The 25,318-nt window shown below is 44.1% G+C and overlaps 1 protein-coding gene across 8 annotated transcripts in view; it reads left to right on the top strand.

Annotated features, from left to right (window-relative positions):
- Positions 1-25,318, top strand: part of RBM26 (RNA binding motif protein 26) — an 812,370-nt gene that overhangs the window by 538,027 nt on the left and 249,025 nt on the right. For 4 of the 8 annotated variants that reach the window (XM_078657487.1, XM_078657485.1, XM_078657490.1 and 1 more), the window contains exon 15: positions 10,101-10,172. The exons of the other annotated variants lie outside the window; for them this stretch is intronic. In XM_078657487.1, coding sequence (XP_078513613.1) covers positions 10,101-10,172 — 72 coding nt within the window. The remainder of the gene's footprint in view (positions 1-10,100; positions 10,173-25,318) is intronic. 8 annotated transcript variants of the gene reach the window in all.

Here is a 25,318-nt window from a genome sequence, read left to right as displayed (position 1 = left end):
GCCGCCTCTGTCTCTGTGTTTGCCGCGTCTTCCTCTGGTTGAGTAGAAGTTCCCAAACCTGGCTTGATCCTGCTATTGACCATGTTAGGAGCCTTGTCCCCTGTGCTGGTTAGGGTGGCTGGACGAGTGGCCCCTTCCTTGTCTGGCCCCTCGGAAAACCAGAGGGTGAAACACCTTTTTAATCGAGGAGTGTGCCTTATCAAGGGACGTGGAGGTGTTAACAAACCTCCCCAACTCTTTGATAAAGGGCTCCACAAAAAGGCCTCCATGTGCAATCGGGCCTGCTTCCGAGTCGGCCAGGATGCCTGCTGGTGGCTTCTGACCAACTGAGTTTCAACTCACCAAGTGGTGACTGGTATTAGAGTGTATTTTCTCCCCCTTAAGGTTGCGAAAGTAGACATTTAATTTTTTTCAGATTTTGTTTCATTAAAGATCCGAGGCTGCCTTGGGACCACTGTTGAAAAACAGCTTTTGCATCACTGTTCGCATTCAACTTGCTGGTTTGCCCCTCTGAAAGCACATCTACTTCCATGAAGGTTTTTAAGTCTAATGTGGAGGATTTCACTGGATACGGCGTCGGTTGCCGAGCCCTTCATTGGGACCAGTCTGCAGACTGTCCCGCAGATTAAATAATTCCTCCAGAAAAAAAGACAAACCTGGTCCCCTGTAGCTGAACTGAGCTCCATCATGGTCTGCCTTAACTTTTGACTTTGACCTGGTCTAGCTGAGCCAGATAGCAGTGGTTGCCACTTAGTGCTTTTTGATGCTAGAAAACTCTCAAATTTCTAAAAATCAGATCTCTGGTTCCCCGATCTACTTTTTGTCGTTTTGGTGTCTATTTATTCAAATTGTATTGAGATTTGTATTGTATTGTGTTTTGACTAACTGGTTATAGAGGGCTTATACAGAAATCATTTCAGGCATGTCAGGGAGCTAGCCACTTACACCCCCGGGCTTCTTTATGTAGACAAAAACAACAGTTGATGGACAGAACAATGTCATACATTCACCCCAGTACAGAGATCTGGGCCTAAATACATCGTTTTTATGCTCACCATGCCATTCCAGTTTGAACCCAGCCATATGCAAATCAGTCTTGACCCTGTGCCCCATGGGAACAGTCCGCCCGAACTGCCAAGCCAGGTCATTCCAGGACTGGAAACAAGCATCCTAGGACCGGTTTCAGGCTTTCAGCCCTCGTCAGCAAGGAAAGCTTGATTCCAGTGGTTTGGAGAGCACAGGACTCTTGTCTGAGCATACCCGTCCCACTCGGATGACAAATGCAAAAACAACAATTGATGGACAGAATGCAGAACAATGTCATACATTCACCCCAGTACAGAGATCTGGGCCTACATCCATCGTTTTTTTGCTCACCATGCCATTCCAGTTTGACCCAGCCATATGCAAATCAGTCTTGACCCTGTGCCCCATGGGAACAGTCCAGCCCGAACTGCCAAGCCAGGTCCTCCCTGGACTGGAAACAAGCATCCTAGGACTGGTTTCGGGCTTTCAGCCCTCATCAGCCAGGATAGCTTGATTCCAGTGGCATGGAGAGCAGGGGACCCACGTCTGAGCATACCCGTCCCACTCGGGGTGACGAATGCAAAAAGAACAGTTGATAGACAGAATGCAGAACAAGGTCATACATTCACCCCAGTACAGAGATCTGGGACTAAATCCATCATTTTTTTGCTTACCATGCCATTCCAGTTTCAACCCAGCCTGGGGTGAATGTATGACATTGTTCTGCATTCTGTCCATCAACTGTTGTTTTTGCATTTTTCTTTATTTAGACACCAAAAGCCCTTGTTAGCACACCAAGGCTAGTCCATTATAACACATTTGCTTTATGCATCGGTTCGGGTCCCTAGCCACAGTAGTTTCTCTGTCTTTTCTGACCTATCCTGTAATAATGTTAGTGAAACTCTGTACTAGGCCAGGAGAGTACGGTTTGCAATATAATGGAGAGGGGTGCCAGTCTCACTTCAATCGATCTCAATGAAAACTTAAACACAGTCTTAAAAAGTATTTGTTGGAACATCATCGGTTAGGACTAAGATGAACTTCAAGAGCTAGAAGGAATTCATTAGAGTATAAAATTATAATGCTACAAGAAACTTATGCACCGCACCAAGTACATTTTGAGGCCTATGTATGCTACGCTGAACCAGCCTTATCTTCTGCTGGGGGAATGGCTAATGGAAGGTTAACAGCTTGGTTCTTGGTCGAGTGACCCCAACTGAGCGATCCACTCCCCCCTCCTTCAGCGCCTTTAGACCCTCACAGGTGAGAAGTGTGCTCTACATAACCCCCGATTGATTGATTGATGGTAACCGTACAGTACCAGATTACACAGATTTCAGCGGATATGGGAGCCTTTCAAGCTTTCTTTCTAAAATGGCTTGGGACTTTTAATCTTGTACTCGTTCATTTCTACAATAATCACAGCTAATCAGAACTTCCAATCATTATTTGAAGGGCTTAGGACACTGTGCTATCAACGCACACAAAGGTATGAATGTATTTTTGGGTGGGGGATTTCAATACAAAGGTGGGAGACTGGGCTGTACCCATTCATAGTAATTATGGCATAGGTAAAGACAAAGATGTTGGAGTAGAACCGAGTGAACCAAGAGGAATTGATTTGTGCTCATACTTGACTTAAAACGATTTAGGGAGTGCATAGACACAACTAATTGTACAGATGTCGATATGCCAACATTGACGGGAAGGGAGTCTAGCACAGTTATAAACTACATATTTTCTCAACACACCTTCGGAATTATGTCCTTAGAAGGGAAATTAAAGTGTTTATTTATAGTGATCATAATTCATAGGTAATATCAGTAATTGCCCCGAAAGATAAAACCCACATTAAGGCTGCAGAAAGTTCCTCTCTCACCACCAAAAGTAATGGATTGTGACTGGTCAGGAATATGTAAAGTATAGACGTGGGCTTTGTTCTCTCCAATCAAAATGAAATGACCCTGTTTTCATCACGCACTCTCTTTAGGAGATCAACAGATGTTTGGTTAGCTTAAGTTAAAGCATGCAGGTTTCTATTTTTTTGCTGAAACTGCACAAAGTGCTGACTGTAGACCGACACGGGTGGCTTGATGAGGCATGTCATTTGGCAAACAAAAAGCTGGAAGTGGAATGCAGCGCGCATCTAAGTATACATTAGAAGTAGTGAGCTGTAGACCGGGATATAAGTATGCCCTGACATTGAGGAAGTGTGAAGTAAGGAGAGGGGCATGGGAAAATGTTGACCGCTCCTGTAGGGCAAAGGATACACAAGTGCTTTGAAATGCTGTTCATTCTACAATGCTGCCTAAGATCACAAGCCATTATAGGCACCAAGATTAGAGAGCATAGCTGGAGGAATCATTTTATATCCATTTATAATTTTCTAGAGTATGAAAGTTCAGTTTACGACCTAAAACCAATCCAGTCAGGCCAAACGAAATAAAGTGGAGGTAGCTATAAAAAATAGCCAATAAAATAAAGCTCCATTGGTGGATGAAGTTCCAATGGACTTCTATAAAGCAACCACGAGTTGTGGGCTCTTCTTTAAACTGATGTAGTTATCTAAACATGCAAGGCAGGGCTTCCACATACCTAATGGTCAGCAATTATTGAGGTACTATTAAAAAATGGAAATCCGCAGGACCCTAGTTGTTGTAGACTTTGCTTCGTTTTAGACTCCGCTGTTAAAATTATAGCGAAAGATATGTTGGAGAGACTTGTGACCTCGATAGAAGACTGCGGTATTCTCTCCGAGTTCCGGTATTGGTTTAGACTGGGCATGAGACATTTTGTAATGTTAAAGTATATAATAGCCAAGTCCAGTTCAACACACACGTCATGTGGCTTTCATAGTGTTAATAAATCTAAAAATATGGGCACTGATATACACTGTGGGCACAGGTAAAATATTGGTGCATTTTGTGCAAGCCTTATATTTTTATTTGATATCTGCGGTAAGATTTGAAGAAAATGGTGAATACACTGACACTATTGGATTGGTTCGAGGGGTGTGCCAAGGATGTCTCTTGACTCCAATGCTATTATTATACATTAATGGTTTAGGCCCCTTTTTAACTACCAGGGGACTGGATCTGCATAGTATTAGAAGAAACTAGCGCCTGTTCTTTTATATGCAGATGACACAGTTTTAATGTCACGTTCCCCAAATGGTCTAAACAAGTTGATAGATGTAGGTCTCCCAAATATCTTAAAACACTGTTTTATTTATTAAAGGGAAGGCTATTCAGAAGGTTCACAGCTTCCCTTATGTATGTGTAACATTTTATTCTGTTAATTCACTCCCTAGGTTCCCTGTTTAATTGGGTGGCAAACGTATGAGAGAGCTGCTAGAAATCTGTCTGTCTTAACTTATGGTCAGGCATATTGGATCATGTAGAAGTAAAAATCCTGCATTGAGAAGAAAATTGTGTGTGTCGTTGACTATTGGAGCTATTGGACTATTGAAGCTTACACTATTAAGCCCGGATTTCATTTTTGTGCTAAAAGCTAGGAATAGATAAAGTTGAAAATAATGTTAAACACGCACCTTTTTTGAAATTGTTATCTATATGGTGGAATGAACATGCCTCACTTAATAATTATGTAATTGAGCACTGCATATCCTGTGATCATAGAACCAAAATACTTTGTCTCCACTATATCAGGGTGACCACAATAAAAAGCCTGGCTAGTTTTACCTCATCTTTTGAAATGTCTGTTAAAGATGTGTTCTGGATCAAACAGGTCTTTATGGAGGCCAGACGGAAGGATAGATTGACTATAGAATTGCAGATCCCTTTGATTAAGGAGTATGTGACAAGAAGAATACCTAGGAGTTGTGCTATATTTTGATCTACTAATTCACACCTGGGAGAGTATGCTGCTCATCAGATTTAGACTGGGGTACACGAGATGGCAGTTGCCTTTTCCATTGGGGAAGTTTCAGACAGAAACAATGTTCCCCTGCAATATGAGCTCACCACAAACTTTATTGCACTTCTTTTACATGTCATTCACACATGTTCACCTAGTACCCCTTATGAAGTTGCAGGGCCTGAAGAGATGTAGAATAGTTCTGAGATTTCTACAGTCTCTGTTCTCATATGAGTATGTTTTAATGTGTGTAATTAAAGCTTCAATTCATCAGTGCAAGAGCTTGTTATTGTAATAATTTGTTGTAGATTTTAGTGACATTTTAAATGTGGATAATTTAACAGGTTTATGGATATTGTTTCATATTAGGACATGTTAGAATGTAATTTTAAACAACATCATCAAGCATTAATTTATGATAATTGTGCAATAATAGTAAACTAATTAAGAAGGGTTTGTTTTACATCTTCCTATTTTGAAGATTGTTTGAATAAGTGGTTGATTTTTCTTATTGTGCTTTTATGGTTCTAAAAAATCAGTACTAAATCAGTTATTGAGTCTTTATTTCAAAAACCTTTATTCGCTTCTAAGTGCTTCCCATTCGTTTCCTTTGTATTAAGCCTGACTGCTCTGCCACGACTACCCAGGACTGAGCTAAGGTTTACTTTAAAGTAATATAACTGGACTGATAAAGAATAGTGACATGATTAATTAATGAGGTCTCCCAACCTCCCCAACTGTTTTCCATTTTCTCACAATCCTCTGTGTGTACGGATACTAGATCTTCAGTGCCTCCCTTCCCCTTGAAGCCCTTCACCAGCATGCCACACAAATCCACTACATAGAAAACGTAATCAACATCTCAAACAGGTTTGAGAGAAGGCATATGCTTGCTTAGTGTCCCTCCTGCTGAGGAAAGTGGAAGACAAGACCCCATTTGTTCGAACACGGCCCTTAAGCTTGTAAAGCAGTGGGGGGGGGGGGGAGGCTAAAGTTAATTTTTTCTAAGACCTGCCTAAAAAAAGACCGAATTGAAAGCCTTTTCAAAGTTGATAAGTGTCGATGCACAGGAGCCCAAAAATGTGTGCAAGCACGATCTGTACCTGAACTAGTGTCGTGTGCTCCTTCCTGGCATGAAACAATGTTAATCCTGGTGAACAGTGTGTTCTTCTCTACCAGGTGATTAGCTAGAGCCTTGTCCAGAATCGTAGTCTTTGCATTAATCCGATAAATTGAGAGGAATTATGTGAGTAGTTAAAGAGGTTTCCTCAGTTTAAGGAAGACCAAGATCATAGTTGGCGCAGGTTTTCCACTATGGCATCCACTGGTCTGTCTTCTTGCATCATAGACTTGAGATGGAGGGGACATGATTGAAGCAAGGTATTTGAAGCACTCCATAGAGAACCTGTTGGGACTAGGTTTCTTCTCCAAGTTCATATCTTTTATAGCCTTAAAAGCATGTTGGTAAGCAGCAGTTTGAGAGTTGCACAATTCTCTGGGTGTAATGCCTCTTTTCGGAAGTTCTGCATGAGATGTAAAGCTAGTTCCTGATCCAGGACATATTCATAAAGGGAGCTATAATACACTGCCAATATTGCAACATTGTTTTTGAAGCATCAGATACCAGCACTGCAACAGGGCTCTGAGTAATTAGGATTGTTCTAGGAAGAGCATCTAAGTTTGCTGGCTAGTACAGGAGCTTGCCCTATTCTACCCCGGTCCCATATATCTACCTTTGAGAACCCATCTTTGTCAGTCTTGCAGCATCTAGGGTGATCTGGCTAAAGATTTCCACCTGACTAAAATTGTCATACAAGGGTGACCTCACCAATCGACACCAGTGGAGACCAAATCCATCTCTAGCTTAGTATCCTCTTCTTTTCCCTGTTAAGGAGGAAAGTCTTGCCTTTTCCTTGAATTACCACTTTAAATACTTCCCAAAGCATACAAGCAACCGAAATGGAGCCCATATTTAGTTGAAAATACGTTTGTACTTCTTCCAGTAGGTACTCCATGAAATCCTCATTGACTAGCCATCACACATTCAATTGCAATATGTTATGACCCTCTCCTCTTGCGCTGCCTATGTGTATCCCAACAATGGAATGGTCGGAATCATTTGTGGAAGGATATATGACACACTAACCGAAGACGGTCGGTTGTCCGGAGAAAGAAATAGTTTAATCTTAAAAATAGATTGAAGGAAGTAGAGTAATGCTTATAGGATCTCTCATTTAAGGGCCACATGGGCTAGATGCCGTACAGTCCTAGAGCGGTCGTCCAGTCTGCAGGCGTTGAGTCTTTTGGCCCAAGCAGAGTGACTTCATGGGTGTCCAGCTTCATATCCATTAGGGTCCAGTTCCCTATTCGTTACCACATTGAAATATCACCCTATGACTGTCACCCCGTGGGAGTTTGACCAAATTACTAACTAGCACACAACGTGTCAAAGAATTGGGTGTGGGAGAGCTAGACCATTTTGAAGGTCTAGGGGTGATCCTCTAGTTTGCGGGTAGATGGAGAGGAATGAGTGGGGAGGAGAGTGCAGCACTTTATCCATCGCAGCACAATCGGTGAATCAGACAATGCCAAGTCTGTGGGCAAGGCTAAACCGATTGAACCAATGGTTAGGGGGTAGATGAATGGTAACTAAAAGAACCTATGCAAAATCCTGTCTCCTTTGGTAGTATTATCATTTTGGTGACCATTTGCTTTGATTTTGCACACATCACTTGACTCAAAATGGTATGTCATTACCTCTAAATAATGGACTCAGTAATAGGTATAGACTGCTCCCCTAAATAGTTAGACTATGTAGAAAATTACATATCTTTAGGTATTAAGTAATGAATAATTCCCTTTCGAAGCACTGGTCATCCACCAGCTCTACATACAGACATCCGCACAGCAGGCACTCATAAACCCAATCTTGAATTATTCAAATACTACAAGGTTAACTAGATGTTTTTCACACACCTTTTAATAAAAAGGACACATATGTCATTACAATTTTTCAAAAGCTTAAAATCCATTCAATAAAAGGTTAGACAAAGGTTTTCTTTAAAAAAAAACATAAGTGCACAGTCAACAACTTAAAATAGAAAACATACAAGACAATTACATATGTCAATGGTTCGAGCTAGTTTGTAAAAGTCAATCAAATAAACACACAACGACAAACAACCCCTTTTCTAATGTGTTCATCTGTTCCTCAAATGTAGCACGGCATGTGCATCAGCTCATTTTGGTGGATAAGGTAATTTGTGACCACCTTCTTCAAGACAACAAAAATGTAACCCTCAAGTGAATGTCAATAATATAAAAAATCCAGCAGGAAACCATATAAAGATAAAGATATATAAATACATGAAGCACCTTCATAAAATATCAATCATAAATGTAATCACTATGTCTAATGTACAGGGATCATAAAATTATTCCCACCATACAGATGGAAAGAAAGTTTATTGGTCTAGATAAATAAATTGCACCATACTACAATCTCGACCAGGGGGTTCACCAAGTTGCACACCACAATCAAGTGTCATTCTTTCAACCAATTCTTTAATTATCCTCACATTTCATATACAAGAGTCTCAACATGCTTAGAACCCATTCTCTGGAGGTCACTACATAGTTTGACTGACCAGAAAAGACAAACTACGTGGGTCAAAAAATAAGAAATATTACCTTAATCACAGCGCGAGCAGCAGTTGGGCACTAATTAAATTAATCTGTACTTGCTCTATGTGCTCCCAAACAAAAGGAAGTGCAGCCTCGCAAATTCTGCCAAATTAGAAGGCAGCAAAGAGTGATAATGATGTCAATTAATGGCAAGTAATGGGTGAAGTAAAAGCCCCTTTTTAAAGTTTTTTGACACAAGATCGTAGCTGTAGCGACAGCCCATGCATGCAGGCAAGGCCTAAAAAGCAGCACGCTTTAGAACCAGTGACTGGTGGGCTTTTTACTTTACAAGTGCCTTTTCCTTTACATTTCTAATCCTTGTTTTTTTTTTTAGATATCTTCTAGATGCTGTAATTCAAACCCAATAATACCTTTTATTTGCCTCAGGAAAAAACATATTGTACATTAAACTTGGAAAAAATAATACAATTTCTATGCCAGCTTTACGTATTCTTGCCTACTATGATACATTTATACTTTTATGTTAATTATGTGTGACTGTTAATACTTTTTTACATCTAAAAACTTGCAGGCATAAGGCTAATATCTTTCGGCAGCAGCATGTTTTCTTTTTTTTAACAATTTTTATGGCCGATAAATACAGTAAATTAATTTAAAAGAATAGCGGCCACCAGTTTGCCAAGAACAAACCTATTGGCCTTGCTAATGCTTTTTCCCTGGTGGATTTTGGTGCCAGCTCCACATGTTATATACCTCAAAACCACATGAACACGCAAGCAAAGGGGCACATGTATTGTTCGCACAAATGCGAAGTATGCAGTGCTAGTCCTCTCTCACCATGGAAATGTCCTCCTCACAGAACCAATGGGTAGAGGGTGAGGAATGGAGAAGTTAGAAGCATAATTGGACTGGATGGGGATTATGCTGCACTTCCATCATGCACTTTAAAATCTTGAAATTATTCCACATAAATCTGTTTCTATACTATACTTCTATCTATGATCTCCTAAAAGCACGTGATACCCTCAGCATTGTGCAGGCAGTGTACATGACGTACACGTTTTAAGTTACCCCACTATGCAAATCATGGTTTGCTTGTTTTTCTTTACAAATCAAGCATTGTAATGAGTTTTGAAATCAACATTCTCTACTTTGCCACCAGTAAATCTCAAAATGTACTTCTTCTCCTATGAATAATGATCCACCAAAAAGCATCAAAATATAGCAAACGCTACCTTGATGCAAACGTGTGGAACAAGCTCTTTATATTTGTGGGGAAATGCTAAGGGTGTATGTATAGAAGAGGGCAAGATGGAGAGAGGCCGAATGGATAGCTCCTGGATGTGATTGGTGTTATACAAGTAATTCAGATTTTCAGGTGATCTTTCTCTTTGTATGCTGGAGAATGTCCTCTTCTTCAGAGTTCATCAAATAAACCAGTGCCCTCTGCACGTCCAGGGCCATGTGACCGGTTTCATATTGAACACATCACGTTTACATCTAAATGCTTACTTTTCTAAAAGCCCATTCTTAATTTCTTTACTACTTTTTAGAGCGATACTAAATTATCTGTAAAGGATAGACTGGGTTTTGTGTCAAAACCGGCTGCTGCAGCCTCAGAAAAGGTAAGAAAAAAGGCTTTGGTGTTAATTTGACTTGTGGTTTGATTGTCTATAGATTGTTTTCTTCCTTTTATAAAGGACATTTGAATGGTGTGATCTCTAGGCTCTTCAGACTACAGATTTTCATAAGGAAAAAGGCCAGTTTTCAAGCTTCAGCTATACTGACTCAATTTGAAACATGTTCCTGGCCTCAAAGTCACTGCAAAAGTATTAGCTTCACTGCATTTTGAAATCTTTTAATATGTCTCTGTAAGGTAAAGATCTTCAAAGTGCAGTGAGGTAGCTGCACCAGAGTCCCTCCTCTCTGTTTACAGTGATATCTTCAACACATTTCTAGCAAGCCATACTAGGAACACTGTACAGTTGTGGCTGAGAGAATGTGGTGATAGTCATTTTATCTCCACATAATACTTAGGTGTGCAGTTTCTTTTAGTTCATAGTGTTAGTCTTTTATGGTGTCACCTCAAGGCATAAATACAGTAGCCAAGGATGCCTTCACCCCTTTCCCCATTTGAAGAAGTATGTTTCAGGAACACTGCCTTCCCCATGGGTGAATCCTACAAAGCAACCAGTTAAATAGAACCTGAAAAAAAAGTATATACATCACACAGACGCTGAAACTAGTCGTATCACTTAGGGGATGTTAGACCTGAAATCATTGGCGTAAGTCTCCTTTCCATTTTTGACTGATTTCCTCCTCTGTTTTGATATGCTTTTGCTGGATTTATGCTTTTGCTGGATTTATGCTTTGGGCACTGTGCCACTTCTAATCAGGGCCACAGTGCAAGTGCTCCCTGTGTTAAATTGATGTACTAATTGGATTCTATGATTGGGTTATTTGATTTATCTGTCAGCCCTTAGTACAGTGCACCATGCGTGCCCAGGGCTTGTAAATCAAATGCTGCTGGTGGGCTTGCAGCACTGGTTTTGCCACCCACAGAAGCAGCTTGTAAAGCGTGTCTCAGACCTGCCATTGCAAGGCCTGTGTGCAGTTTAGCACTGCCATGTCGACTTGGCCAAGTGCACCCACTTGCCAGTCACTAAACCTTCCCTTTGCTTCATATTAGACAACCCTATGGTAGGCCTAAGGGCAGGGTGCATTGTAAGTATAAGGTATGACATGCTCTGATGTGTGTAGCATGTTCTAATAGTGAATTACAGCCATTTTTGTTTTTCACTATTGAAGGCTACCTGTTCTCATAGACTAGAATGGCAGTGAAGATTGTTACATCCCTACAATTCTAGCTGACTCAGGGAACATGCTAGCAATTCGAGTTTAATATGCCTGAACTCAGAATAATAAAATACATATTTTAGTAAAGTTTATTTTAATATTCTGTGTTTGCAAATACCACTTTTAGAAAGTAGGTATTTGCTTGCTTAACCATTTGAGCCCACCTCTGCTGACTTGTGTATTCCTTGTCTGGGTTTGTGTGTGACAGGGCTGGGGGATTCCAGGAGACCGGTTGGGGCAGCCCAGTGGTGAATAGAGAGATATGCATCTAGATGAGAGGGAGGAGTTGCACCTGGGACCGGAATAGGGCTGAGCCTTCCCTCTACAATGATGTCTCCACCACCTGTGGCTTGTCTGATGTCTCTGCCCTGAACTGTGAAAGGAGAGGAGGAATCATGTCAACGGAGTACTCCAGAGCTGTATCTTCCCTCCCCTGTGCTGGCTTCTACCTCCTGTGGGGCGACTGATGTCTCTGCCCTGCACAGTGAAAGGAAGAAGAGAGTCATGTAAACAAAGTGCTCAGGAACTGGTTTGAACTAGGCAGAGGCCTCTCTGCCTTCAGAGAACAAAGGATTTTGGGGTATAAATATTGGGACCCTGATCCCAAGAAATTAGATCACTTCTGGAACAAGAAACCTGTCTGCCAAGGAGAAGAACCAAGGAAGCTACAGGAGTTTGGACTGCCCCTCTGCCAGTGTGCCGTTTCTGGGTTGGCCTGCAGTGGTTTCTTCATTGCCAAGGCAATGGAGAAGGAACTTTGTAAAGACTTTCATCTACAGAATATTCTCCAGGGGCTTGAACTGTGCTTGCCTCCTGCTGAAGTCTCAGGGACAAAAGACTTCACCTCCAGCTCCCTCCTGAATTTCCTTGCTGGGAATTCTGACTCCAGTCACTTGCGTGCCGCTGGGAGCTGGAAGCGTGACGCATCGAGAAGAAGCGTGTCGCCGCCACAGCTGAAGTAGTCTCATCGCCGGAGAAGCGAGCCTTCGCCTCATCTCCCTGAAAGCATGTGTTTATCGGAGCTGCCTGCTGTCGCATCACCAGAGAAGCGTGACGCCATTGTGAGAGTCGCCATCGCATCACCGGAGAAGCATGTCACAGGGTCTGTCACGGCTCCAAAATACAGAGTGGTCGCAAGGCTGCCAGGGCGTCATCGCATCACTGCATCAAGAGCGCCATCTTCTTGCATCGCAACCGGATCATCACATCGTATCAAGGCGCCATCTTGCGCACCGCAACGGGCCCGCAGGCCGAGAATCTACGCATCAGCTCCGCACCGGTAAGGCTCACGACGAGTTCCCTACTCTGCGCAAGCATCGACGAAGGACGCAACCGTTCCCCCGGGGCACGGAACCGACACATCTCCCCTTTTGCGAGCCTTTTGTTCACTTTGCGTTAAGCATCCAGGTACTTTGTTGAGAACTTTGTTGCATTTACCAACAACTTGAACTAAGAGACTTTAATAATCTTTTAAGTAATCTTAAGTGTAGTATTGTGGATTTTTGTTGTTTGTGGTCTTGTGCTTAAGTCTATATAAAGCATACTTATTTTTATAAAACCTGTGTTGTGTCCATCTGTAGTGTTTTCACTGTATTACTGTGTATATTCACAAATGCTTAACACATGCCTCTGAGATAAGCCTGTCTGCTTGTGCCAAGCTACCAAGGGGAAGAGCAGGGGTTATTAAGGAGTGTAATCCCCTTATCCTGACTTAGAAGTAAGGGTCCCTATTTGGACAAAGGTGATAACCATTGAAAACTAGAGACTCCCAGATCTAACAGGGGAGTATATGATTTTCCCTCTTATTCAAAAACAATCGGTAGAGTTGCAGTGTACTGTTGCCAATCTAAGGTTTGTGTAGATTTGAAAAGCTTAGTCGTTAGAATTTTGTACAGCATGATGAAATGTGGAGTTCTATGCTAAATATTTTCAGAAACATACAGTAGGTACAATTCTGCATTTGTTTCAGGTATTTGGGTCCTATTTTTTTCATGGACAGGCAACTTGAGCGGAGCCATTTTAAATTGTTTTTTTTTTAGTTGCACAGACATTTCCTTTATGTTGGAAAATTCAAACAAATGCTAACCCTATTGAAAGTTCTTTATTAGAGCTGGCTTTTTCGTTTAAAAGTACAGAGTACTCAATTAGCCATGGTACATGGTTGAAGACTTCGTGATCTGATAATTGTTAACCTTTGTGCTTTTAGTGGGTTCCTGGGTACACTGGTGTTAACCCATGTAGCATTAATGTTCTCTGCTCTGCCGGGTTCTTACGGCAGGGTGATGTGTTTAGGTTATAGTCTGTGCACAGAGACTGCGGCCCAGTCCATTAGTGTGAGAAAGTGCTTGTTTTGACCTGGTTAGCCCCAACGTTTTTGGTTGGAAAATGATGTGGTTTGATTGAAAGTGCACAGGGTACCCTCCAACCAGGTGCCCTGTGCCAGAGCTCCTTCCCTAAAAACTGTACCACAATTAGCTACTTTGGCCCCCTTTTAGGTCCCTAGTAAATGGTACAAAGGTACCTAGGGCATTGGGACTGAAGAGGTTAAGCAAATCTTCGAGTAGATATGCCACTACAATATTTAAGTCTATTCCCAATATTGTGAGTGCCAGTGAAGCCATAGAGAGCACATGGGCTGGGAACTCGATAACTTGAGTTCCCCAGCATTATGATGGCTTTACTGAACCCAGGTGTTTTTGGTACCAAGTAACTCCTCAGTAAATCCACACAGATGCCAGTGTTGGATTTATTGAAATATATACTCAGAAGGCACCTTGCAAGTGCTGCCTTAAACCCCTGGTGAAGTCTTTGACTGGCTTTAGGCAGCCTGCCTCCACCAGACATGTTTCTGGACCGCTGGGTAGAGAGCCCCTTTTCTCTGAGGCCAGAGATATTAGAATATAATCTATTCTTACATGTTTGCTATGTGGATGCAAAAAATAAGTAAATCCAGGACTTGTGGGATTCTGCCAATTCCAAAGATCTGAGAGCGCATGTTCCTGAAACTGTATCTTTACAGCCTGAAACACCTTTGGTTTACAGACCTTATATATCCAACTTGACTCCTGTCTCAGATTCTTATCGGCAGGACTATGTATATTAAAGTCCCCGCAAATTATTAATGGGAGTGGCCAGTTAGCCAGTTAATAATTAATGTGATGAAACACCGTCGGGTCATCTAAGTTACTAACATAGATGGAGCATATAGTAATTGGGTCGCCATTACTACATTCAGTGATTGCCCACCTCCCTAGTTGATCCACTGTCATACAGCTGAATTGTAGCATGCCATTCCATTCCAAAAATCTTTATTTCGATCACAGATCATAAAAGATATATAACATTTATACACAATCAAAAACGAATTAAACACAATGTGATCCAATATAAAACATTTAAAACAAGGGGTGCTGCGAAAACAGTATAAAACTTTCAAGGAGTCTTTTTATACAAGTCTTTTGACCCATCGGCTTCGAGTGAACCACATAGAGGTTAAAAATTTTGAGAGGGCAAAGACTACAGTGGGGGAGAGGTCTGTCTTTAAAACTCTGTAAGCAGGTTGAAAAGATCTAAAACCCAGGTTCCTGAGTAGTGGGACTAACCAGTATTTCCTGCTCCTCTCATAGCCCTTGCAGAAGAAGACAACGTGAACGTCATCCTCCTTCGGATGAGCACACACTGGGCAAGTTTCTGTGGTGGAGCGGCATGACCAGGACGCTGTAAATGAAGCTAAAGGGAGGCTTCCGTATCTCCATTGTAAGAAAAATTTCCTCGTTAGTACAGGAGACATAGCGTCTAGAGTACTTTCGAGACAATAGGAGTCTTTCACTTTTAGGAACAAATGTGTCAAGGATCCCTCACGAATGGCGTCAATAGCTTTTGTGAGCATCAGTTCTTGGTATGCTCTCACAAATGCCTTTTTTGGAATCTTTAGGCAAGTGTTTGAAGGATCCGTCCAAAGTTCCGGGTAGCCCATCTCCTTATTATTATTATTATAGGGCATTTGTAAAGCGCCTGGTTACGCCAATGGCGTGTCCCCGCGCTATGATAAGTGAGTGGTTGCCGTCCCCCCCTCCCTCAGAAGCTACCTGCTAAAAAGGTGAGTTTTGAGTTTTTTTCTGAACATTCTAGCATTCCCTTCACATAAGTCAGCCACGGGATCCTCTTGGCATTCCGTAGCTCCAGGAATTCCTGCAGCTCCTCTCTATAGTTTATAAGATCTGGGCTGCACCACAGACGCCTCCAAAATGTTAGGGGTTTAAGTCCTAGCTCCTCCGTTATTGGTCGAATTCCCAAGTCTAATCTAAGGGGAAGCAATGGAGTGCTCTGCGGGAGGGCAACGACCTGTCTCAGGAATTTATTTTCAGTTGACTGTAATTTAGGGAGTTGAGAGTGTCCCCACAGCTCACCCCCATATGTAACACCTGCACAGGCTTGAATTTTATAGATATGAATGATTGGGGTTAGTGGGCGATAGGAGGATTTGTTCGCCAGACGCATAGTGCCACCCGCCAACTGAGCCAGTTTGATGTTCACTTTAGTCTGGTGAGTCGTCCACGTTAAATGTTCATTTAAAGTAATCCCCAAGTATTCAATATTGTGCACACGTTCTAGTTGGACTGTGCCTAGCCTAGGTGGGGCTCGATTGTGGGGGTTAGGATTCAAAATCATAAATTTAGTTTTCTGTGGGTTGATTTCCAATCCTCGTTCAGAGCAGAACTCTAAAAAACCGTCCAAAATGCGTTGAATCCCCATAGGGGATTTAGACAGCAGCAGGGTGTCATCTGCAAACATAATTGCTGGCACCCTGCTGCCTGTCAACTTTGGGGCATCAGTGTTGGCAATCCTGTTTAGGTGGGCAACCACCCCGTTCACAAAGAGGCAAAACAGGGTCGGTGCAAGCACACAACCCTGTCTAACCCCTCTGCGAACGGGGAACCTTTCGGTTAACTTGCCACCTTTGCCACACCTTACGCGAGCGTAGTTGTTATAGTGTAGTCTCATCAGAATTGCCAAGATATCACCAGGGACGTTCAGCTCTTCCATAACTCTCCACAGTCTCGCTCTGGGTACCAAATCGAAGGCGGCACGTAAGTCTACACAAATAGTATACAGAGTGCCGCCCTCGATTACCGCTGTTCTCCAGTAAAGGAGATTCAGCCTGAAAATGTGGTCTATGGTCGATACACCCTGCCTAAATCCTGCCTGATAGGGGGACAGGATGTCCATCTCTTCAATCCAGGCCTGGAGCCGATTCAGGATCAGTCTTCCGAAAAGTTTTTGGGATATATCGATAAGACTGATGGGACGATAGTTGGCAGGAAGCAGAGGGGATCCCTTTTTGTAGATTGGGACCACCTCTGCTCCCAACCAAATATCGGGCACCTCCATTCCCCCCAGAATGGCATTAAATATCAATGTGAAATAAGGTGCCCAAATCCCTGGTTCTTGCTTGAACAAGTCCCCGGGCACCCCATCAAGTCCCGGGGCTTTTCCAGCAGCTAGGCCTTTAATGGCCTCCCTCACCTCTTTTTCAGTAAAAGGAACCCCAGTGGGGCTAGATGTCTTTGTGATACCAGCTCTATTTTGGTCCCCCCCTCCCTCCGCATACAACGCCTCGAAGTGGCTTTGCCATACCGTAGGGGCTATGTTAGGCTCTATTGCGGAGGCTAAGTCCTCCGTGCCATTAGCCACTACGCGCCAAAATTTGCGGGAATCTCTGTTTGTTAGTGCTCCGACTAGATTTTCCCAGTAATCGTGGTCCCATTCCGCCCGCGCATTCTCCAGGAGATTTTTGTACAATCTTCTCCTGGCACGGATTTCTTCCTTGCTAAGACGTCCCTTTATAGCAAGTAACAAATGGGCCTTAGCTTCCCTGCAAGCGGCGTTATACCAAGACGTCTTGGACGGGGGGCCTTTCCTTTTCCCTGAGGATGTGAACAGATCCTGCTCTAAGGTTTTGATGATGTCTGCATGTATTTGTGCAAGCATTCCTCTGCTGGCATCATCTTGCACCTCATTTCCTAACTGAAAGGCGCTCTCCAGAAATGGGATGATCCTTTCATATAACTGCGGTATTCTATCCAGACTATTGGCCAGTTTCTCCCACTTGACTTTCCTCCGATTGTTTTCAAGTAGGAGCCCCGCCTTATCTTTGTCCATTCCGTGAGATGTAACCTCACCCCCAGGCGGGGAATAAGTCAGTTCTAAGGCGTTATGGTCACTGTCCATTCTTTCGGTGACTTTAAAATCGACTATTGATGGCCACATGAACAGTTTAACCATAATGTAATCCAGTCTAGATTCGCTGCCTGTTTTGTTATAGGTATGGATACTGGGTATGTCTGAATTGCAACGGCCATTGCATGCCCTTAAACCTTGATTGAGAGTGAGGGCAGTTATCTGCAAGGCCAAAGGAGTCCAGGCCCTTGGAGGTGGTGCCACCGTCTCAGGGACGAACCAGCATGAATCTTCCTCATAGGAAGGCCCGTCACGTAGTCCAGGCAGTGGTTCGTAATGAGAGTTAAAATCACCTCCCACCAGGCAGGCGAGTTCACATGGAATGCCATCTAGGAGCCGAGCTAATTCATCTATGGTACCAGATTCTTTGTGCATTGGTACCGGCCTTGAATAAATGTTAATGACTAACAACTTCATGGAGTCTGGCCACTCAAGTAAAACAGCCAATATGTCATCTGAGGCGGTCTCTATACAAGTAGCTTGACAACCTAGGTCCGTTGCTACCCAGGTCGTGAGTCCCCCTGACGGCCTGCCCCTTCCCCCCCATTTAGCAGCTTTGGAAAAAGAGGCGAAGCTCGGAAATAATATTTCCTCGCGCGCCCAAGTCTCTTGGAAAAGGAGTATATTTTTGGAGCTGATGTAGGAACCCCACTCTATACAGTCTATTTTATTGGCTAAGCCTGCCACATTCCAAGAGATCACTGTTATATGTGACCGTTGGGTAGTGGCTAGGCCTATAGAAACAGGGTTGTTGGGGATGAGCTCTAAGGGCGCCGATTGGCTTGTGGGTGAGTAATTCATATCCGAAGGCATATTAGTAGGGGATAAAATGGGGTCCGTCATACTTGGAACCTGACTAAATTCAACTATGTTAGACGCCTTAGTATATGTATCTGGCGCTGGGAGTGTGTTGATCTCAATCATGGGAGATACTTGTGGAACACTCCCCACTTCAGCCGCCTGTCAGTCCACCATTTCTAAGCTACTGTATCTATTGTGGGTAGACAGATAGGCTGGGTAGTGTGTTCTGTGTGGCCCAGGAATTCCTCTCCTGTAACCACCCCCCCGCCCCCCTCCTCCCTGTAACTATTTTCCAACCAGCCTCATCCCCATACGAAGGGAACTGCTCTGTTAATCTTCCCCTGTATTGTGGGTGGACATTATTCTCCCTAGTGCAATTTTCCCAACCGTCCAGTAGCTCTTGGTGGTGCCCCCATCTGTGGTCCTCTAAGTTATAAGGGCTTGAGGGGTAAAAAAATGAAAGAGAAAGTGGTTGAATGTTACTGCCAAAATCATCATCGGAGGCCCAGGTGCAGATATATGCGGCTGTATTCGGGTCTCTAAAGGTGACCAGGATGCAGTCTCCCCTAATGGATTTCCTAGTGTGACCCACCCACGTTGCCCTCCTAGCCATAGAGATATCACTGGTTGTTCCTCTCGGGAGTGGTCTATTTACCGAGAGCCAGGTAATGACTTTGTTCTTAAGTGAGGTAGTAGATTCAAATGTAGGAGATTTTAATTCCGGGACCCCCGCCAGAACTAAGGTGTAAGGTGCTGCTTCTGGGGGGAGGTTTATAGGCTTATATCTGCGGTTTGTGTTTGGTTTCTCTCCAGTAAATGATGGGTCACCCTTGGCATTAGCCGAGGACAGAGCATTGTCTTTCGGTGGGGGGATTATTTTAGGAGTGGCAGTTGCTGTTTGCTGTGTTGGGATAGGGGCCTTGTTGGCATTTGGAGGTTGCGTAGTATTGTTTGGTATAGATTGTAAAGGTTTGGTGTTTGCGGGTAGAAGCTTATTATTTGTGGCTATAGGAGGTCCATTACCCTTAGCGGACTTGGGTCCTAATCCCTCTTTTACTATTTTAGATCCACTATTATCGAGTTTCCTTGAATCAGCAAGTTGCACAGTTGCTTTTTCGATAATAACTAATCTGGCTTCGATCTTAATCAATCTAGCCTCCAGGGGACTCAATAGGGACTTAAGAAGTGTGCCTATGTCCTCCAGTGTGATGTCCTCAGAAGTGATGTCTACTAGCGTGGTGTTAGTAGGCTGTGGTAGTGAGGTTGTGTTAATAGTTCTAGGGGGAGTTGACATTCCCGACCTCTCTGGCACGGTAACAGAGGTGGCTCCTTTCCCCCCTTTACCTCTAGATGGTTTGGGTTTGGGAGATTTGATCCTGTTATCTTCTTTGTTTTGGGGCCCCCACTTCTTTTTTTGTATAGCCCCTTCTCTAGCCCCCCTATTACTATCTATGTTGGGTTCTATAACTTTGGCTGCCTCAGTATTCTCGGCTAATGTTAATGTTGCTTGGGGAATTTGAGTATTGGGTAGGGCCATAAGGCTCATATCCTCAAAGTCACTCGGAACCTCAATGGTGAACTCTGGGTTAGTAATTGAAATGCCTGGAAATGGACATGTGACCTGATCAGTGCCACCACTAGTTGCCAAACCGGATCTAACTTCTGGGGTTCTAGCTTGAGCGATTGGGCCCATTGACGATCTCCTTACCCAATCTATTTCTTGGGAGATTCTTCGCTCCAGGACCTCGATTTCCTCAATCAGGAGAGAACCAGCTTTAGCAAAGTAGGTGTCAATGGGGCCTTTGAGAGCTCCGGCCGCGGCTAGGGAGGATGTTTTACTTCTGGTTTCCCTGGTACTCATTTCACAGGTGTTTAAACGTCCTTGATATGGCAGAAAAGAGACAGGGCCCGGACCGGACTCTCACGTACTCGAACGGCCTCAAACGGCCCGCTCTTCGCCCCGGTCGCTCCCGCGCGCTCCCGCGCAGCGGATGCTCCGCCCTGTAATATAGGGCAGTCCGGGGGCGTTGCCGGCAGGGAGAGCGGCCACAGGTGTAGCACGCAGGGACTCCTGGACAATGGAGTCCCTGCTAGGCAGCTCGCAGCCCTGCCGGTGGACAAAGAAGTTTTAAAATATAGAACTCCCCTCCAGCGCCCCACAGGGTGTCCTCTGGCGCAGCGGGACCCGCGCAGCGGATCCGGCAAGTCGTTGGTTAAATCCGATGACGGGTAACAAAAAGACGAGTGAGCCTCCAGCAGTCCTCGATGAATCCGATGTGGTTTCCCGCTTGGCAAAGGAAGCGCTGCACTTTTCAACAGCAGTCAGGGGGCGTTGCCGGCAGGGAGAGCGGCCACAGGTGTAGCACGCAGGGACTCCTGGACAATGGAGTCCCTGCTAGGCAGCTCGCAGCCCTGCCGGTGGACAAAGAAGTTTTAAAATATAGAACTCCCCTCCAGCGCCCCACAGGATGTCCTCTGGCGCCGGCAATTCGTTGGTTAAATCCGATGACGGGTAACAAAAAGACGAGTGAGCCTCCAGCAGTCCTCGATGAATCCGATGTGGTTTCCCGCTTGGCAAAGGAAGCGCTGCACTTTTCAACAGCAGTCAGGGGGCGTTGCCGGCAGGGAGAGCGGCCACAGGTGTAGCACGCAGGGACTCCTGGACAATGGAGTCCCTGCTAGGCAGCTCGCAGCCCTGCCGGTGGACAAAGAAGTTTTAAAATATAGAACTCCCCTCCAGCGCCCCACAGGGTGTCCTTTGGCGCAGCGGGACCCGCGCAGTGGGTCCGGCAAGTCGTTGGTTAAATCCGATGACGGGTAACAAAAGGACGAGTGAGCCTCCAGCAGTCCTCGATGAATCAGATGTGATTGTAGCATGCAATTGGATGCCAAAATTGCGACCCCACGTATGCGAGAGTTCTGCGTCGTGGCCCCCAACCAATACATACCCAAGTGTTCCTTATAGATGTTTCTGTGTGTTTTTTTAAAAAGTGTTTCCTGCATGCAGATTATATCTGCCTTTAATAACCTTAATCCTGCCGCCGTATTCCGTCTTTTTTAGGATCGTTGAGGCCGCAAATATTAAGTGTGGCGATGCATACCATACTCATTTATATTTAACGGATGCTTGCACCGCATTCAAAATAAAAATTTACAGATTGTAGTTTCCCTTTTACTGGGCCAGGGAGACTAAAATCTGTCCCAGTCCCAAGTGTGTAGTTCTGGGTAGACCCCTTTGAGGAGCGTGATCATATAGCTCCTGGGATCATTCCCTTCCACACCTTCAGGTATGCCTAAAAAGCAGAGATTATTGCGCCGCTGCCTATTTGCCTGCTCCTCCATCTTCCATATGAGGTTCTTAACTATGCCCTTGTGTTCATTGCTTCAGATTTTCCGTCCGTACTTCTACGGAAGCCATCCAATCAGCACTCTCTACATAGGTTCTGCTAACCTTCCTGACCGACCTTTGTAGTTTTTTGTCGGTTAAGCGTGATCGGCTGTCTGATTTGGCTTCCTCCTGGAAGCTCTGGATGGTCTGTAATACCGTTGTCAGTGCAGGCTCAGCAGTCCCCATCCGTATGATTTTGTATAATAGCAGGATCCCCCAGATCGGGGATTATATGAGTGGCCAACGCAGTTTCCAGGCTTGTTAGGGGGGTAGACTGCAGCTCGGGGCCTACAATGACCTCCTACACTGTGGAAGAGGGCGCGGCTAAATGCATCAAATCTTTAAGCATATCAACCTCCCTTTATTTAATCAGTGTCTTTTCATAATTTTTGCCACATCTATTGCAGTATCCAAGGATTCCCCCTGAGTCTTAGGTCCTGGCCCCGTTGTTAGCCCAAAGCTGCTCGTGATTAGTGGTTGGCAATGACCGGGGTCTTTATGAGCTTTAGCTAACGCTTTTCTTGTGGTTTCCCCTTTTCCTGCGTGGCTTACGCCCTCTGTTTCCTCATAGTTTTCCCCCTTCTCTCCCCTTTCGGCCACCTTGCTTTTGGACCCGCGAGTATCTAGTCTTTTATGCCAGTTCTCGGCCATCACGAAGCCGGGCTGCAGTGTTTGCATTTGAGATGCGAGCGGTTGCACATTTCTGCCCTTTAGTGCTTTCACCCCCCTGCCAGCCATCCTTACTTGTGTTTGTTGAGATCTCCTGCTGCAGCACAGGATCCCAGTAATGTAGCGAGTTGCCCGGAAAGCCACGTATGGTCCAAGTAGCTGAAGTCCCAAGAATACCTTCCACCTCAAGCAGATTGCTGTAGCTCAACGGCAGGTTTCTGCGTCGCCGCGTTGATGAAAGATCTCGCCGCAGGGAGCATCAGGGATGGCTGATTCACGCAGGCTCTCTCGAGGTTGGGACAAGGTGAGAGGATGTTTCGTGCTTGACTGGCTCGTATTGTTTTGGGTTTAGCCTGCAAGGTAAGGTGGTACTGCAAATACCGGGGAGGATTAATTCATTAATCTCTTCACGCCACTTTTCGTACGATCCAGTTTTTCGTTCAGAAATTAAGCGGAGATAAAATGCTCATTCTCGGGGTCTTACTGGCAGAGCATCTCAGCAGAGTTATCGCTCAGTCTCCATCTTGTCAGTGAACACTATTTTTTATGAAAAACCTACTTGCCTTTTCACATATTTCTTGTTCTTAAAATAAATCTTGAAAGATGCTTGTTTTAATAAAATCGTTGTGGATCTCCTTTTTGAGTCGTGTCGTTTATTAATCACCATGTGTATAACACACGTTTTACACCTCTCTGTGTTAGGCCTAAGGCTGCTCAACCACACTATAACAAATAGAGCACCTTGGGCTGCATACACTTCTTGGGGAATCTCTGGACTATTTGCATAATATAACCACTTAGTGGTATATCATATAAAGAGCCCGCATCCTACAGTTAGTCACTGGAGGCACTGTGTGCTTCAAGTACACGCAACGTAAGTGGCTAGTTAATTTGCCTATTTCCATTGTGCCATGATAGTTGCACATCTGCATTTGTTGAAGTACTATGTTTATTAGCTGCCATATTAAACCTTGGTATTGAGCACTTGCCATTACACGACATAGAATAAACTCTGAAATTATTGTATACCCCAATTATAATTCAACTGTGTCTATAAGCACAATTGAAATAGTTATGAGGTATATTGTATTTAAGCTGAAGCTCTACTTGTGTTCTGCTTCTTTAAACAGCTTAATGTCAAGTTTTATCTTGTAGCTACATTTATAAGTCCATGCCATTGTGTCTTAGATATTCTAGGTGTACGGCTTGAACTTTATTCTAGTTTATTATCACTACCAGTTAAAGCAGTTCATTCTGCCTGAAGCTAAAATGCTGTGGGGATAAGCCACTAGCTTAATTTTGGCTCGTAAATGGAGCTTAGTAATGGCTTAAGATGGTCAGACTGGCTCTTGTAGCACAGGCACATTTACAACATTTTCAATACTGCAAGCAGGTTGGATACACTGACTGCAGTTTGATCTGGAATGTGGTCTGTGGACCACCTCCACCTTTTGTACAAGTGTTATGTACATGCTCAGTCACTTGCATGTAGGCTGTTATTCAGCATGTATTGTACCAGGCTTACTTTTCTACTAGACTTCTAACTGCAGATACCGCACCCTGTTAATTTCCCTAAGCACCAGATGGGATCTGGAATCTTTTGGAGCAAATCCCTCTATTGTCGACAGGTGGTGTCATCCTCGCCACATTCGGTCTGTCCCAGGCATGACATCATGACCAGCATATGTATGCCCCCTCTGCATGCTGATGGCAGTTCCTTTCTTTCCACGCCAGCCAACACAGATCCGTAACTTCTCAATTCATGTCACATTATGACAAAATTTCGCTTAAAATGTTCTTGGGTATGCAAACAATGTCACTTCCCAAAACTGCAGGTTTTAAGCAGTGTCATGTCTGTAACCAGCAGATGTCAGTAGCGGATACTCACAACTGCTGCCTATGGAGCTTAATCTCCAAACACAACTCTGCGTTGTGTCAATTCTGTTCTAAGATGAACAAAAATCCCTTCTGTGACCGTGAGGCCCAACTAGCTCTTGCCAAAGTCTGTCGTAACAAAAAGTAATGGCGTTCTCAGTTGAAGTAAAGTGTGTGCAAATGCTCCTGAAGCCACTCCTGTAATTTATTGTCATTGAGGTCATGGAGATGAGGTGCAGGAAGCTGGCTCTTTATATAATATACCAAAAAAAGGTATATTGTGTATTGAGTCCAGATATCCCTTATGAGTGGACAGGGGTTTGATTGAACAATCACAAAATGCTCTGTTTGTGGTAGTGTGGTTTAGCAGCCGTAGGTGTATCAAGGAGGAGTGTTAGGCATCTGTTGCATATACACAGTCAAAAATTGATGCAGTCAATGAGGTCCATGCCAATTTGGAAAAATAACACATTTTTAGACACCAAGAGCTTCGTTTTAGGGTAAATACCTTTTAAAGTAGCAGTTTTGAAGAAAATAGGTAAATACATTAGTATTGTCTCTAATGCAGTAATGTTATCCAATGGGGAAAACATATGTACTGCATACAGGTACTTATCAGTCCCCTACAAGACTAATCTTCTGGAGTTGAAGTAAGCATGGGGCAAGGTCCAAAGCAGCACCTCGGTAGGCTCTGGGGCGTTCGGGTGCAGAGGGGCTTTTTTTGCGTCGGGTGCCTCGTTGGTTTCAGTGGGAAATGTTCCTGGAGAATAAAGGCTGCAAGCTGGGACTTGGGGGGCCAGTCTTGTTGAACGTACGGGGGGCTCTGTTCTCGAAATGCTCAGGCACGTAGGGACACCGTCTGGTCACTTCTCCTTGGGCTGTGGGGCTCTGGTGCAGTGGTGCTTTTAGGCATTTGGTCCGTGCTGCAGGAGACCATCATGG

Source organism: Lissotriton helveticus, chromosome 8, assembly GCF_964261635.1.
Source record: "Lissotriton helveticus chromosome 8, aLisHel1.1, whole genome shotgun sequence".
Lineage (NCBI taxonomy): Eukaryota > Metazoa > Chordata > Amphibia > Caudata > Salamandridae > Lissotriton > Lissotriton helveticus.
The sequence above is the reverse complement of the archived record's forward strand: the minus strand, read 5'-3'. Positions and strand labels throughout refer to the sequence as shown.